A 17924-nucleotide genomic window follows, 5' to 3' on the forward strand; every position below is an offset into this window, starting at 1 on the left:
CATCCCATTTCTGCCACTTTCTAAGGCTAGTAGATCAACCTCTCTGAGCATCTGTTTCCTGATCTATGAAATGAGGGTGATGATATCTACACAGAGTTGCTGTGATGTTTATGTAAGATAATCTATAAAAGTGCCACACAGGGGGCCTGGTGTATAATAATCTCTCAATAATGACTGTTAATTAGTGATGAGTAAATATTCTGGGAATAGCTTATCTAGTCACTACATATATAACTGCCTTCCTTATGTAACGTATGCTTTTGTTTTTCAAGAATTATTAATGAGATCAAAGTTTGGCCCTAAATACTAAATAAGAAAAAATGAAAATTATATATTTTAACAAAAAAGTTAAGAACAAATGTTTGGGATATAAACATAGAAGATATTTAAATCTCCAAAAATAAACAATCATACTGACAGTGATTCTTTTCTGGATGACAAATTGCGTGTCCTATGAGATATTTGTCAGTTTATGCTCTCAGTCATATCCATCAGGCAGACAAACGCAGGTGGGGGTTCTCTAGCACATCTGGACACTCTCCGATTTGTTGTGGGCGGGGCTCTAATGGGCAGCACCAGAAGAAAGGATTCCCTCACTGACAACTCTGGCAGGTGGGGGAGGGATAATTAGCATGCATGTCAAGTAGAATGTAGGGCATCCATTCTGCAAGGTACCTTCAGTAATAATGAAATCAATGTAAATTCAACTTAGACATATGGGAATACAGCCTTGGTTGATTTGGCTCAGTGGTTAGAACATCGGTCCACGGTCCAGAGAGTCCTGGGTTCGGTTCGGGCTAAGGGCATGTACCTCGGTTGCAGTTTGTCCCCGGGCCCGGTTGGGGTTGTATGAGTGGCGATCACTTGATGTGTCTCTCTCACATTGATGTTTCTCTCTCTCTACTACTCCCTCTCTCCCTCCCGCTCTAGCTGAAGATAAATGCAAAAAATGTCCTCGGGTGAGGATAAAAATAAACAAGACATATGGGAATATAGCAGGACTTCATTATTCTAAATATGTCTAACTGGCTTTTTAAAAAATTAATATGTTTTTATTGAATTCTTTATAGAGAGAAGAAAGGAGAGAGAGATAGAAACATCGATCGGCTGCCTCCTGCACGCCCCCTACTGGAGATCGAGCCCGCAACCAGGGCATGTGCGCTGACGGGGAATTGAGCCAGGACCTGTCAGTCTCTGGGAGGACGCTCAATCCACTGAGTCACATAGGCCGGGCTAACTGGATATTTTTAATAAAAACTGGGTCACCACTGTTCTGTTATAACAATAATGTAAACAAATAGTAAGATATAGGTAAACATTTCAAGGCCAGTCACTTCTAACCTAAAGCGTCTTTGCTTAAAAAAACACACAAAAACTCAGTTATTCCTATACATTGATTAAGCACATGGTTCTGTTTAGCATATGGCATACCAAGTCACCTCTCAAAGTGCTTTTAGAAAATGTCTGTGAAATAAACAGAGAAACATTTTCCTTTCCATTCTTAGTACAATGACCTCCAAATCCACAGCGACAAATTTACATCCATTACAAAACAAACAAACAAAAAACCCAGCTGTTCAAATCATCTTGTCAATTCCTGCAATTCCTACGCCCACTGGATTCTGTTCTTACCTAGTTTAACTTCCGCATTTTCAGTCAGCAAGACATTTTGCCCTTTAATATCTCGATGAATCACTTTATGCTGGTGCAGGTGACTCAGCCCCTGAAGTGACGGAGAGTTGAAAAGAGTTAACAGGAACATAAGCCAAGATGCCAATAAATTATTTCAGATGTCAGTTGATCCAAAAGAGATGTAGACTTATCCAGAGATACTTTCATTATTACATGCTCATCTTGCATATGCTCACAGTGCTGCTCTAAGCCATAGGCAACCGATCAATATAAAGTGAGATACAGAGGCGGCCCTTGCAGTGCACGGTGCGGAGCTAGAGCAGATGCTTTCATACCTGCCTGGCTCTCAGAAACCATGTAAGAGATGAGGGTTCAGCATGCATGAGTGCAGCTAACAGTTCTGTGGAAAGGGGGGGCAGCCTGTCTCTGCTAGTTTGTAGCAGAACATCTATAGAGCCTATGTACAGAAAACTAACCTGATTCAACGGGATCCTCCATTCTTGGGGGGCAATGTTTGAATTTAAAAGTTACCTTCTATTATACTCATTTAATTAAGCACGAGAAAATATTTCTCAGAACAGCCAAGATATTTCCCCTGGCTTTAGCCAATGTGGCTCACATTAAAGAAGGAAACCAATAATTTCTCTCTCCTTTGTTGGCGCTCATCGCTGTCATCTTTAGTGCTTTATGGTGTTTGTGACTTTTTGTTCATTATATGAAATGATTATTCAGTGACCTCCAAAACTGATTGTGTTCTATGTCTCCATGAATGACTCTGATTTTGGTTTCTTTGTGGTGGGAGTTCTTTACAGACTTGCTGTAAGTCACATGTTGTTGTTTTTTTCTTTTTCAGAAAAAAAAAAAAATAACCGAAAAGAATCTAAAATTGGAATGTTGAAGTGAATTATGCTATGATAACAATTGCTAATTCAAGGTATTGCATACCTAAGTATTGTCATTTTATTATTTGTGATTTTCTGTACTTTTAATTTTTCTCCACAACAACAAAACCATGCTCTGAAAGATGAGGTTGACATGAAAACAAACAAAATTAAATCTCTAAATTCCCTTGTTGAAAAAAATTCAGCATGAGAACATGGATGCCCCAAAAGGTTCATGTATATGTTTAGGAATATCAGTAAATATAAACCACGTGACTGGACAGCTGAGGCAGTGGTTTTGGTCTTTAAAACTTACCTTTCTTATCTGCTTAGTTTGGCTCAAGGTAGGTATCAAGCACATTAAAATGTATGCATTTTAACACCCCGTGAATCCTTAAAAGAGGAATTGAAAAGCCCATTTTCTCCTTCACCACCGAAGTGGTTGGAAGCAGATACCAGAGCACACAAATGAGCCAAAGGTTGTATTTAATGAGATCATATGATCTGTAGAGGGTCATCCCTGAAACTTCTTGTGATCAAATGTCCCTTCCAATGAGTCAGTCACCTTATCTCAAATGCCAGTATCATTTGGGAAAATGACTGCATTGGAAAAAGGAATAAAACAGTTGTTTTCAAACATTTTAAAGCTAGATATTGAGAGAGTCTCATAGAATAAACCTTGCTGCTGCTTTTAGAACCCTGAGGATCACAGGACAATGCCCTAGAGGGTTACCCAGCAGTGCAGAAAGGCATATTACGCAGAACCAGCCCTGAGGACTCAGTAGATTCTTGGTGTCCACTGTGTGGTTTGGATGACTAAAAGACTCCATTATGCTTTCTCTGAATGAGTAAAATTTTAAGTCAGAAATTCAAATTTACACAACTGCACATCAATACTTGGAGATGTCAGAGTTGGAGACAGCAGCCAGACCTCCTTGTTTCCCCCGTAAATTCTGTTCTGTGTTCTGCTTGAGAAATATTTTTATCTACTGCAAAGCCATAGAGACATTATCCTATGGTTTTCTCTTAAGAGCTGTATTTTTCTTTATATATCTTTCACACTTATAGCTATAATCCAGCTGGAATTAATTTTTGAATATGTAATAAGATGTCAACCTTTACGTTTTCATATGGATATTCAGTTGACCTTATTTACTGGTAAGAACACCTTTTCCCCAGGCACGACAACAGCTCCTTTGTCATAAATCAGGTGTCCCGATGAAGGGGGTCTCTTCCTGGGTTATCAATTCTGTTTCCTTGGTGTTTGTCTATTCTTGTGGTAATATTACTCTGTTCTGGTTACTTAGTAGCTTTATAACAAGTCATAACTGGAAGCATACATCCTCCAGCTTTGTTCTTCTTCTCAAGATTGTCTCGAGCATTCTTAGCCCTTTGCATTTCCATATAATGTTTTAAAAATCATCTTGTCAAAATCCACAGATATAGCTAGAATGATTTTGGTGGGGAATTCAATGAAACCATGGATTAACCTGGGGAGAAATAACATCATTACAATGCTGAGCATTCTAATCTGTGAAATGCATACATAGAGGGATGGAAGTACATCCCTTATTTATTAAGGTCTTCTTTAATTTTTCTCAGTAATATTTTGTAGTTTACAGTTTAGAAATTGTTCACATCTTTCTGCCAATTTATTTCTAAGTATTTAATTTTTATGCTATTATAAATGTTATCATTTAAAAATATCATTTTATATTTTCTTTTTGCCTAACGTGGTTTGAATTTAATGAGTAAACATCATTTCAAAGCCTTTCTTCCTTCTGAACTTCCATCCCTCTATGTATCCATCCATCCATGCATCCATTCTGAACACACAGCTTATCTTTCAAAGGTGTATCTTGGACACCTTATAAAACCAGTTTTAGCTTTTGTTTCCTTAAATTAAGAAAGCAGAGCTTATAAAGAAATAGTGATTGTCAAAGCAGACTTAGTAAGAATGCTCAGTGGACATATTATATAGCCTTCATATTAGTAGCAAGAGATAATTAAACTAGTCTGAATGACCTACTACCTTCTTCTCCCTAAAATGAGCTCTGTAAATAGGACAGCATTGCCCAGATTGCCCGATTGTAGGGTTAATGGGCAAAACTGGGCAAAGCAGCACAGTCTTGTCCAGCTATTTTGAGTGATTAACTCTCAAATAATTTTTTAAAAAGGTAAAATCAGATAAACTAGGTTCTATGTATTGAAATGGCTGACGTCACACAATTCTTTTTCTTTCTTTTTTTTTTGGTATGTGCCCCTAGTGGGAACCGAACCTGGGACTCTCTGGTCCACAGGCCAATGCTCCAACCGCTAAGCCAAACTGGCCAGGGAACAATTCTTTAATTAGTTATAAACGTTCACAAATGGAAAACTCAAATGAGCGATCAAAGTATCTCTAAAACAATCCATTTACTCAGTTGGACACCATCTTTATGATCTCAAATCAGCTTTCCAATTGGTAACACCACTGAAAATGAATCCTGTGTTAACAGAAGTCACCCAACGTTAACTCAAATGGGAGTGCACAGGGCCTATTCAGAATGGCGCTGACCTCCACGAGAGCAGACCACAACAAACCACCACTGCCATCATCACCGTCGGAATAAGCTTTAGAGGTTTTCAATACTCTTGCAAATTTCAGTGGAAGGCTAGTACCAAGTTCAACACCTCCCATGATATCCTGTATTGTTACTTACCCGTAAGATCTCCCTGCAGATGTACGCGATCCACTCCTCCTTCAATGTGTTACCTTTTGTGTTCTTGATCAGGTCTGTGACAGAGCCAGCTCCACAAAACTCCATCACCAACTGGCAAAGGAAGAACACATACCATTGTTATAATTACACTTCTCAGCTTCCATTGGGTTGAATTAAGAAAGCATAAGGTATTCCAGTTGAATGCTTTGGAATGTCATTCCTGCAAAGAAAAAGTGATCATAAAACAATATATGAAATATAAATGCTTATCTTCACTTCTTTCTAAATGATGGAAAAGATTATTTTTAATTTTATAACCTGAACATTACAGTTGGAAATTGAGGAAAACCTCCATATACTATGCATTGTATAAAACAAAGACAACTAGGAAGTTCAGATGTAGCTGAGAATATCTGTTTTTATCTGGCCGTTGAACTCATCCTTCCTACAAAAGTAGGATCATTCCCCAGTCTGAAAGATCTATAGTGGTCTAGGCAATGTTGAGTTAGGACAATACAAGTGCATATTGTTTATGTTATTGGTTTGTAAGTGGCACTGTAAGCTGTCAGAGGACTATCTGTTTTTAATTAAATTCAGCAAATGTTCCCAGGAGGCTGGACACATCAAATAAATTCAATAAGCTCTAATTTAGCACCTTTCATCCAAAAAGCTCCGACTTCCCAATAAATATGAACTCATTATAGTACTTAGCAGCTTTATAAAATAGGCAGAAAATAAACACTTTTCTTCCCTAACGGAGAAGTAGAGACCAGAAAAGGAATAGCAATCTATATGCTTTTACATTCATTTTCTTGGATTAGAGAAACACATCCATTTCCATACTTTCTCTCTCTTCTTCAACAAGTCTTCAATAAAAGTCTTCTTACTGGGTACTTATATCTTTTTTAATTACATAGCAACAATTCAGAATAAGTACCAATCTATCTTTGACCTGACACTAGAAACAGAACTAATATGGGGTCATAATGAAATCACATTGATGATTTGGGCTTTGTCCAAATGTGCATTCCTAACATCGGTACCATGTTACCAGGTCCTAAAAGATGTCCCACCAAACTGAAAAATCTTTAGGAAGAAATTATGTTTCCTTTTTTTCCTTTATGCTTAGTTGAAACTCAATAAAAACTCATGAAATTAGTTTTAGGAATTTCCAATGCCTGTCCTAACTTGTCATCTTATGATTCTACACAGGGTAGGGAAACCCTCCCATGTTCTTCAGAACTTTTGAAAGAAAATTTCAGAAGTGCCACAATAGATCATATTCCAACCCACAAGAGTTGTAAAGTTATCATATATGATAGCCAGAGAGCCACCAAAGGCCATAAAATCATGATGGAAAGAACTCAGGAGTCAATTTGAAGAGGTTCTCATTGGCCAAAGATGAGATAATTTGAGTATCAATAAAAATAATAACTTCTATATCTTGAAACACATTAAATATGCTTAACTAAAGGCACTAATCAAGACACTCCTCAAAAAGAATGTAACTGGTACTGTTTCAAGAAAATGAAGAAGCAATTTCTTATTTTGAGAACTGGTAAATAAAGAAGGAAAATTAAGAATCTACACTGACTTTCTTGTACAAGTTTTACAAAAGGAGATAAAGGAGATAAAGCTTCTCTTTATAAAAAGCAGAAATTTCATCTAATAAATGAAGAAGACAGAATTAGAATATCACTATTTTACAACCTCTAATAAATGAATGGATTTAGAAACTGATCTTCAATGGTTGCTAAAATGAAAAAATAAGGACTAACTAGCTCTAATTTGCCTTTTGATTAAACTACCACATCACCTATGGGTAGTCTTGCCAAAACCAAAACAAAAAATAGCCCAAACCTGAATCTGATGAAGCTTCTTGTTCCAACTACCAATTTACAGGAAATTCAGACGACTGAGAAACATGTTACATCATGGGGACATAATCAATAAAACCTAGAATAAGAAACTCCACAGGGTATATTCCTAGAAGTGGGATCACTGGGTCAAATGGCAGTTCAATTTTTAATTTTTTGTTGTAACACCATACTGTTTTCCATAGTGGCTGCACCAGTCTGCATTCCCACCATAAGTGTACTAGAGTCCCCTTTTCTCCACAACCTCGCCACCACTTGTTGTTTGATAATTTGTTGATGGGGTTAATTTCCAATATATATAGAGTGGTCATATAGCTCAACAAAAGGAAGACAAAGAGCTCAGTTAAAAAATGGGCAGAGGAACTAAATAGACACCTCTCCAAACAGGACATACAAATGGCTAAAAGACATATGAAGAAATGCTCAACATCACTAATCATCAGAGAGATGCAAATTAAAACAACAATGAGATATCACCTCATATCCTAAGAAGCCTGAAACACCAATCAGAAAGAATATATGGACTCCCATGTTCATAGCAGCACTATTTACAATAGCTAATATCTGGAAACAGCCCAAATATCCATCAGTAGACAAATGGATAAAAAAGCTGTGGTACATATACACAATGGAGTACTATGCAGCTGTAAGAAAGAAAGATCTCTTCTCCTTTGAGATGACATGGAGGGACCTAGAGAGTATTATCCTAAGCGAAACAAGCCAAGGAGAGAAAGACAAATATCACATGATCTCATTTATTTGTGGAATATAATGAACGTAACAGTCTGAGGAACGGGGTAGTCCCAGAGACATGGAAGTGGGGTACAGACTGACAATCCCCAGAAGAGGGTGTGGGAGAGAGAGATAAACCACAGAACTTATATGCATGTATGCATGAACAATGGACATGGACAACAAAGCTCGGGACAGGGCAGGGAGGGTGGGGAAAAAGGAGAAACATCTATAACAAAAATAAATACATTAAATAAATAATAATAAAAAAAGAAACTCCACAGGGAAAATGACCCATTTACTTCAACAAATAAATTGCAAGAGGGAAAAATTAAAGATGGAGGGAAAAGCTGTAAATGTAAAAACATTTAAAAAGATATACCAACAAATTGCAATAGATATAACTTACCTGGACACTACTTTCTTAAAAAGTTGTTAAAATTTTTGAGACAATCTACAGACTAGATATTTGATGATACTAAAGAAAAGTGGTTAATAATATTTTAAGTATGATAATGGTACCATGGTTATATAAAACAAGTTTTTACTTTTAGAAAAACATTCTATAAATAAAATGATATAATATGATGTGAGTCTCTTCTACAAATGGTGCAAAGACAACTACATATCTACATGTAAAGGAATAATGTTGAACCCCTACCTCACACCATATATAAAAATTATCTCAAAATGTATCAAAGACCTAAATATAAGAGCCAATGCTGGAGAGAACATAGGGGTAAATCTTCATAACCTTAGATTCAAAAATAATTTCTAAGTGATGACAACAAAGACACAAGCAACAAAAGAAAATATAGATAATTTGAAATTCATCAAAATTAATAACTTTGTGCATCAAAGGACACTATCAAGAGAGTGGAGAGACAATCCACAGAATACAAAATATTTGCAAATCATATCTAATAAGATCTAGTATCCAGATATATAAAGAACTTACAACTCAACAATAAAAACATAAACAACACAATTTTAAATGGGCAAAAGACTTGAATAGATACTTCTGCAAAGAAGATATATAAATGACTAAGAATCACATGAAAAGATGCTCAATGTTGATAGTCATTAGGAAAATGCAAGTTAGAAATACAGCGAGATACCATCTCACACCCACTAGGATGGCTGTACTCTTTAAAAAAAAAAAAAGTATAATATAATAAGTGATGGCAAGGATGCGGAGAAACTAGAACCCTCATACACTGTGGGAGGAAATTTAAAATGGTGCAGTCACAGTGCAAACAGTTTTGATGATTTCTCAATAAGTTAAAATCAGAATTACCATATGACCAAGAAATTCCACTTTGAGATATATACCCAAAAGAATTGAAAACAGTTGTTCAAACAAAAACTTGCATCTGAATGTTCAAAGTAGCAGTATTCACAACAGACAAAAGGTGGAAATAACCCAAATGTCTATCATCAGATGAATAAACAAAATGTGGTATATCCATACAATAGAATATTATTCAGCTATGAAAATAAATGAAGTTCTGATCCATGACACAACATGGATGAATCTTGAAAACATTATGCTAATTGAATAAAGCCAGACCAAATAAAGGCTATATAGTGCACAAATCCATTCATATGAAATATCCAGAATAGGCAAATCCATAGAGACAGAGAGCAGATTAGTGGTTTTGCCAGGCACTAAAGAGGGAAGAAAGGGAGAGTCCCTTTAATGGGTACAGTTTCTTTGGGGTGACAGAAGTTCTGAAACTAGATCGAGGTGATGGTTGCACAACATTGTGTACTAATGCCACCGAGTTATACATTTTAAGATGGTTAAAATGGTAAATTTTGTGCCATGTGTATTTTATCAGAATGTTTTTTAAAGATATAATGAGTAGATTTGTTTCAAAATAATAGTAGAAGGGAGGAAGTAGACAGGGCAAGATTGGCCGCCGATTAATGGTCATTGGGGTTAGTTTTGGACCCATGAACGTTCATTACACTGTTCTGAATACTTTCGTGTATTTTAAGTGTTGTCCACAATGTTTTTAAAAATCCCATTATGTAGCATAACAGACCTTGGGCAGTGGCAGCAGGACAGACCCAAGAAAAGTCCTTGGGTAGAACGAAAAGAATATTTTCTCAAGTGAGCAAACCATGCTTGTGCTTCTTTTCCAAATCCCATTTGAAAAACACAGTGACCAGACCTCCCACGATGCGCCCATTGCTCCTGTGTCAGCTGGAGAAATGTCCCACCACTGAGTCCATTAGGCCACGTAATTACAGTTCCCAAGGAAAGCGGTGGAAGCCCAGTGACTCCAGTCTTTTAAAATTAGATTGGACACAATACTTTCAAATATGCAGTCGGAAACCATCCTGCTCCAGCCAGGCACTAATGTCAGTGATTTCTATAATTTGCTTCTCCATTCAGCTCCAGCTGAATTGAAGGCTGCTAAATTCTTTGCGTCTCACTATGGAACAAAATGATTGTTAAATTATGTAATGAATTTTTTTAAAAAAGAAAAACAAGGAAAGAAACCAGTATTTGCTAGCAATTGGTTCCTACAGCTGCACAGCAACACTGCTAATTACTGCCACTACGCAGCGGGGACCCTCCCTCACCACAAGTAACCTCCTCGCATTAATAAACAGAAACAGGGCTCAACATGCCAAGCCCAGGAGCTGTAAGTCAATAATTTCATATGTCACATGCAAGAAATAATGGATCGTTAATATTCTTCCTAAAAGAAAATTCTTGAAGAGTTGACACTACCTGCTAACATTTACTGAGACTCTACCATGCACCAGGTACTGGGCTAAGGGATGTGCAACTGGCGTTTCATTAATTCTCCTCCGTCTCAATTCCCTTTTCATTATTTATTTGGAAATAAAGCTTAGTTATAATCTGCAGCCTTATCCCATACTCATCAAATAACCAGAGCAGGCTTGAAAGCATGGTGCTCTCTCAAGTACAGCTACGTGACCTTGGGCATGTTCTCTAACCCTGGGCTCAGCACCCCACTACCATCACTATAAAATACAACAGAAAAGCATCAACCTCAGCAGTTTGATGTGAACATTAATTGTGTCTATGAATATAAAGTTCCTAGCAGCCAGAAATCTTGAACTATATTTATTATTTTTCTACTTTTTGGTCTGTTTGCATGTATTAAAAAGTTTCCACTTAAAGGATCACATCAATAGTTCCCCATGATCCACTTGGATGGTGAAGAAATGGCTGAAAGGTATTTATAAGGGGCATTGGGCGCATGTGTCAATGAAAGAGTACCTCGGACACCTGTCCTTTTTTCAAGCTTGTATCACATGGCAAAAAGACAGTGGTGCATTCCAGGACACTGGATCTTTTTATTTGGAAGGTTGAGAGACAGTGGTGGTGGTATCTTAAAATTCTCATTCCACACCACCTACATTACTGGGTCGGAAAAGGAAATGCATGTGTGTGTCTCTTAGAAAGAGAGAAGAAAGGTTAAGTTGAAGGCGGGGACAGAACTGTGCTCAGGCACAGTGGGGTCTGGGCCTGCTACAGTGAGATGGAGATGTTTTAAAAATAACACAGTGTAGTGCCACTCAATTACTAGGGAAAAGGCTGGTTGAATCATTGTTCATGGGTAGTTATTCCAATCTAAGTGAAATTGGTTAATTTTTAAAAACACAGAGTTCTAACATATATTTCATCATTTGCATGGCCGTTTTCACAAATTTTTGTCATGTGTCCTCTATTTCTTACTAGCAAGATGTTTTCTCTTAGAGGTTATGGGGCAGGGAAGCTGACTGTATCCTGCTGTGCTTTCCCTCTGCAGACGATATTTAAGGAAAGGGTCTTTGGTCTTAGCTGACCCCAGAAGAAGTTTCAGCAGCACTCTCTGAGCCCACCCTGAGCTCACCTCCTCACCCTGCCTGAGGGGCTCCGGATGATTTCTAGGGTCCCTATGGTATCACTCACTCGCCAGTGAATTGGTTTTAGGTTTCTGTATCAAGACACAAAGCTGTAAGGTATTTTGAAACTGCAGACACTGGCCCAGAATTACCTTGATAGGAACCCATTCTGCCCAAATGTCACTAGTCAGTCACTCAAGTCACAAGAATGAATGACTAATAACAGATCCCTTCTCTTTTATAGTAAAAGGAGGCAGGGGTGAGGAAGAGAAGGGAGCAAGAAGATGAGGGTCCACATTAAATGAGAAAACTTTGCGGCGTGAGGTTGAAGAGGCACCCTAAGAAATAATTAGAAAAGATAAACTTCCAAGAACTCACAACTCTGCAAAGGATCAGCCTATTGACCTTGAAGGTCCAGAAGCATCAGCAAGGCACAGGATATTTTTATCATAGCTAGCTGGGAATAGCCACAGACCTCATGTGTGTGATTTATGAAGGTGTAAACAAAACCCAAGCTCAGTACTTTGTTAAACAATGCGCTTCATTAGCTAAAGGTAGCTTAAATCTAACAATATAAAATACGCGTGTAAAGAAGTACAGAATCGGTAAGTTTACATTTATCATTCCAATCAATGAATATAAAGGTAACGTTGGAAATTTCAAATTTGGAAAAGCAACCTAAACAGCTTCGTGCATGCATTATAAAAATAGCATGCATTTGGAGGAAAATTAAAAAACCCAGACTCCTTTGGCTCCTGGATTATATTTTTAAACTTGGAAAGAGAATAATGCTTAAACCACAAATTCTAAGACTTCCAAAGATAAAAAGATGACTTCCAAGAATGCGAAGCCCCAAACTTGGTCAACAAAGTTGCTGGATAATGAACAATTTTGTATCTTGAGAATGACAATAGCAGTTTGAGTGTACGGGGCCAAGTGACGTTTTTAGCAGCAAGAGGCCTGCGCAGAGCACAGGCGCCCTGGAGACGCTCTGCCGTTGCCCGTGCGCGAGGAGATGCCATCTCAGAGTCCGCAGGCAGCGCGCAAGGCACGCGAAAACTTAGGTGCGTCTTGCATTTGGCATCCGGTGCTACACTTCTCGGGACACGTGAGAGATATTCCAGAGAATTTTTCTGTCAGGGGCAAATCATTGCCTGTCCATTTGGGCCACCAACTCAATCACCCCTGACCGAAGACTGAAGAAAATCACAACTTGGCCTCTCAGAATGTTACCCTCAAAAAGAAGAATCTGAGGTGGGGAGAAGGGAGCAAGTTTTCAGGGGAGTTAAAAATAGGAAAAAAAATATATATATATATACTGGCCTTACAGCACTTAGGACTAAGCAGCTTGGTGGTTGAGGATTTTGAGAAGCAAGCTCAGACTCAAAATTAATGTAGAAAGGGAAGATGGTTGTATACACTGTTAGAATAACTTTGGGTATACATAAGCTTCAGCTAAGGTGAAAAGCAGTTAAGTACAGTTCAAATGGTATTCCTTGGGGTAAAAGAAGTCATTTTCACATTCTTGTCACAGAATCACCCATTAATTCATACAAACGGCTCCTATAAAAGCTGAACTCAAGCCCAGTGGCAAAGTTTTAAATTAAGTGTCGCTTTAGCTCTGTGTCTGTATCTAAGCAACTTACGTTTTGTCTCTATAGGTCATGTTGAGGGGCAGCTCTGAGCCTGGGAGACAGTTTATTATCAACGTTCCATTATTTTAGGCACTCCTGTGTTGACCAAGTTCAGCCTTTTAAAATGTTTTGCTCATAAATAGTCAGATTCAACCATTTCTCCAGGCAAGTGACCTAGCTTCTCTACATGAAGGAAAGGCATCCTTCAGTTATACAAGTGACAGACACTGATTGAAACTACCACCCCCATCCTCTCCCAAATGAAAGCCTCATTTCTGATGCACAAAAAAGAGAAATTTTAATGAACTGTTCAAAAGACCCCGCAACAGGTGGTTGAATTTTTAATTGTGGTATCTGCAATACTTAACATTTAAATCTTATTTTTTTTTGTCCTCACCCAAGGACACTTTTGCATTTATCTTCAGATAGAGTGGGAGGCAGAGAGGGAGTAAGAGAGAGACATATCAATGCGAGAGAGACACATCAACTAGCTGCCACCCTCAGGACCCCAAGCAGGGCCAGGGACGAACCACAACCGAGGTAAGTGCCCTTGGCAGGAACCAAACCCGGGACTCTCTGGTCCATGGGCCGATGTTCTAACTGCTGAGCCAAACCAGCCAGGGCTACATTGAAATCTTAAAGCAACCAAAATGTTAATGGACATGATTTTTGCCAAGTCAAGATGCTACAGCGTTGTAATCCAAACTACAACAGACTTAGGCTTGGGGTCTGTGGCCAGGATCACGGCAAATTTTAGAAAGTTGCCCTCACTGGTGGTTGAATGACATCATGCCTTAGCTCCTCTCAGTTTCTCCTTCCCGGGCGACCTTATACAGGGCATGGACAAGTGATGTCCATGAGTGAAGCGGGCATGCATGCAGGCAACAGGGAGTGACGGGCACCCTGAGTGGGCATGTACCCTCTGAGCAGTTGTTATACTGCTCTAACATACTGCTGCTCTTTGGGATTTCAGGCCCAGAATTTCTGGTTTTTTAAAAGAGCATTTGATTTTTCAAAATCTTTTAAGGAGTTCAGATTTTTGTGTGAAACTGCTCATTTTTTTCTAATGTTGGCATAATTACACCACCATCACCTTATGTGAACCAAGCAAAACACATTTACCTGGACAGCATTTAGCCTCCCGGCCACCAGTTTGAAAATTCAGACCCTGTCCAAAGTTATCACATTTATAAGGAAAGAACTAAAACCCAGAGACCCAAATGCCGGGTTTGAATCCAGGTCTCCAGATTCCAGGCAGGGTTTCGGTCAGCCACCTGCTAGAAAGCTTGTCCCTAAAATGCATACAGTCTAACTTCTTAACTCTTAGCTCTGCAAGTCTACCCTGCTACACTCTAATGAATGGCTTATTGAGTCATTTCAGTACAATAATCTATTTTACTCCACCACCCTACATTTTGAAAGCTAAGCGAAAATTTATTTCCTTGTATAACACCTTCTAGCCCTGTGGTGGCATCAAAAGAGACAACAAACGACATGTGGTTTCACTTTCTAATCTTAGAGAAATTAGGAACTGTTGAATAGACCGACCGTCTCCCTGGCTCCCAGCGCCGCAGGCCTGCAGCGAGGGAGCCCCGCCGAGCCTGCCAGAGCGGGCCTTGTTTCCCGGAGATCGGAATCTTCATTGAAAGAGCTCTCTTTTTTGATTTCCGGATCAGGCCCTAAGCAGTTGATAAGGGAGAATTACTTGGCCATTATCAGAAGTAGTTGTATTTCCACAAAGAGCTGGTACTAAACAAGAGTTTATCTCTACGGCAGGACTGATAGAATTCGTACCGATTATAATTCAATCAGACACCTGAAACAGCACATATATTGGCTGGTGGGTTATGTGCAGACTCTGTCTTCCAGCCACAGCAGAAAAAGTAGCTGGGAAATATTTTCTGCAGTGTGAATGCTGGGGATACATCTTCGAGAGGGTGGTTCTCTTGGTTGTTACAGGCTATGTCTCTGTGAAATCCATAATATTGTATGTAAATGTAATTCTAACAGAAAGCCATTAGCCTAAAGAGTTAAGTATCTGTGACCTTTGCCATTATTTGCAAAAACATTTCCAGAAGGTTGAGTGCAGTTTTCGATGTGTATTTTCTAGACTTCACACCAGTCTTATGAGCGGCTATCGGTACAGCTATCCCCTTTGAAAGATGGGGAAACTGATGAATGGAGGTGAGAGGTGAAGTCGAAATGAACTTATTTAAACACAGAGCTTCAATCCTATTTGGAGCGCCAACAACTGATACGGAAATTATTTTTTACAATGAAAAGAAGGGTGTAGGGTTCAGGGGCTTGACTCCCACACCAGGCAGCTTGGGGTTAGCTAGCACACTGGCTTCATCACACGAGCTGTGAGACCGTGGGCAAATTCCTCAATTTCTCTGAGTCTAATTTCCTCATCTGTAAAGTAGGGATAATGACAATATCTAATTTGTAGAATGGTTGTAAAGATCTAATGAAATAATATGACAATGCAAACCAATGTGGTACTTGGCATGGGATAAGCAGATGATACATGTAACCTGCCATTGTTATTATTAACACAAAATGGCCCAATCTTAGGAGGCTGTGGAATAAGTATACACTATTATATTCTGTAACCAAGTTCCCACCAATACTGTGATCTGGTATTCATTTGCCAATTATTATGTTTCTATTTTGCCTTTACTTCTCCGGGTGCTTCCTTGAATAGAAGAAGCGTAACTAGAAAAAGAAATGATGCTCTCGCCGTCACGAGGCATTTCATAGCTTTGTACTTTACCCCCACAGATGCTAACGGGACGGTCACAACCACTTCATGCACAGGCACGAATCTGCAAACGCCAGGCCCTCTGTCTTCCAAGCAGAATGTGGGGCCTGTAACTACCACGTTTTGCCACCTGCATTTAATTACAGGTAGGAAAATGAAATGCGAAGGAAGGGTTCCTCTCCGTGGGACCTGGTTTTGGAAATGATCACTACCTCCTGATGCCCCTCTGCCAACCTCAGGAGGGGGATTGCTAAAACAGCCTCCAACTGGTCTTCCTGCTTCTACTCTGGCCCCCACTCATTCTAGTCTCAACCCAGCCACCAGAGTGACCCCTCCACTCTGGATCAGATCCCATGCCTCTACCATCAGAACCTTCTAATGCCCTCCCACCTTCACCTCTCGCAGAATATAAGTGATGTCTCTCCAATGGCCTGTAAGGCCTTGCATGATCTGGCCTCAGGTCTCACCTCCCGCATCCTCTAGCCACACTGACTTTGTGGTTGTTCCGGAAAACACCATGACTGATGGGATGCCTTTCCTTGAGTTATCTCCACAGGGCTCCCCTGGCCACTACACTCACCACTGCAACCCTATCTGCATTCCCGTTAGCATGCCCAGCTCTTCCAGCAACCGTGAGCTTGCAGCATTCGCTAGAGTTTTCTTGCACCTTACATTTGTTGTTTGTGGTCTGTTCCAAGAATGTAAGCTGCTTGAAAGTTGGGGCTTCCTTCAGTTTTGTTCACTGATATATCCTAAGCGCCTAGAAGAATGCCTTGCCGATAGCAAGCATTCAATATATATATATGTTGGATAAATAAATGCATGAATGAATAAATGAGTGAGTGGTGGATGAATAAATGAACACATACGCTTGCAGGCTTGGTTCCCAATAACCACAGCCATCTCCAGGGAAGAGCAATTGGCAAAAGTGAGAATTATCGGGCAGTGACTGGTTTCCAGGTCAAAAAACTCCTGTTTGCACTATGCATAAGCACCCAGATTTCCTGCTTTCTCCCAGCACCAGTCTGAGAACAGAATGCAGATTTCGCTCATTACAAAGAGAAAAAATAGTTTGGTGCCTTTTATGGAACTTCAGGCCAAGCTAAGTCTGCATGTTTCCAGATGCCTGCATTATGGGGCTGTAACCTTCCGTTACTGAGCTTTGAGACCCCAGGAAAGTCAATGAACTTGACTGGGATCCAGCAAAATAAATGACACCTAACTTTCTGTCCAGGTTGGAAAACCTCAGCATTAGGAAAAAGGTGAAAACGCATCAAGTCCTGCTTGACTGTTCCTTCTCTTGTCAACCAACAATTTGTAACTAAATATCCACATTCTAATAGTTCAACCTAACAAAAAAACCAACTATCCTATCTTGCCGATCTCAAAAAGAAATGCTATTAATAGTTAGGTGTGATTTATGTAAAAATACGTGTACTAGCTCAGGTGACAGGCTGGGGCGTGGTTCCAAAGCTACACTGCTTTCTTTTAATTCGGAACTGTAGTCGTGACCACACAGAAAACGTTTCTATAAACAATAGCTATCATTCTCCCCCTGTTCCTGGAGCTTCTCCAACTTGTACCGTCTCATCAGATCCCATTGAACCTGCAGGATTTTGAACTCTCAAAGTACAGTAGCACTCAGGCTTATACCAATAATAGCAACAATAGTAACCAATAATATCACTTTCAATCACAACTATTGTGTCTGCATCATATGCCCAACACCTTCCTAGCACTGGGAGGGGGAGGGGGTGGGGACATTGAGATGCAAAGACACAATCTTTGTCCTCAGAGAGCTGACGGTCAACATGAGGAGCAAAGACATTTTAATGAAA

At 39.3% G+C, this 17924-nt stretch overlaps 1 protein-coding gene across 9 annotated transcripts in view; it reads right to left on the reverse strand.

Moving 5' to 3' along the window:
- Positions 1 to 17924, reverse strand: part of TNIK (TRAF2 and NCK interacting kinase) — a 360673-nt gene that overhangs the window by 138579 nt on the left and 204170 nt on the right. For all 9 annotated transcript variants that reach the window (XM_036242368.1, XM_036242367.1, XM_036242362.1 and 6 more), the window contains exons 5-6: positions 5216 to 5326; positions 1633 to 1723 (exon numbers count right to left, since the gene is read on the reverse strand). In XM_036242368.1, coding sequence (XP_036098261.1) covers positions 1633 to 1723; positions 5216 to 5326 — 202 coding nt within the window. The remainder of the gene's footprint in view (positions 1 to 1632; positions 1724 to 5215; positions 5327 to 17924) is intronic.

This window comes from Molossus molossus, unplaced genomic scaffold, assembly GCF_014108415.1.
Source record: "Molossus molossus isolate mMolMol1 unplaced genomic scaffold, mMolMol1.p scaffold_m16_p_5, whole genome shotgun sequence".
NCBI classification, from domain to species: domain Eukaryota; kingdom Metazoa; phylum Chordata; class Mammalia; order Chiroptera; family Molossidae; genus Molossus; species Molossus molossus.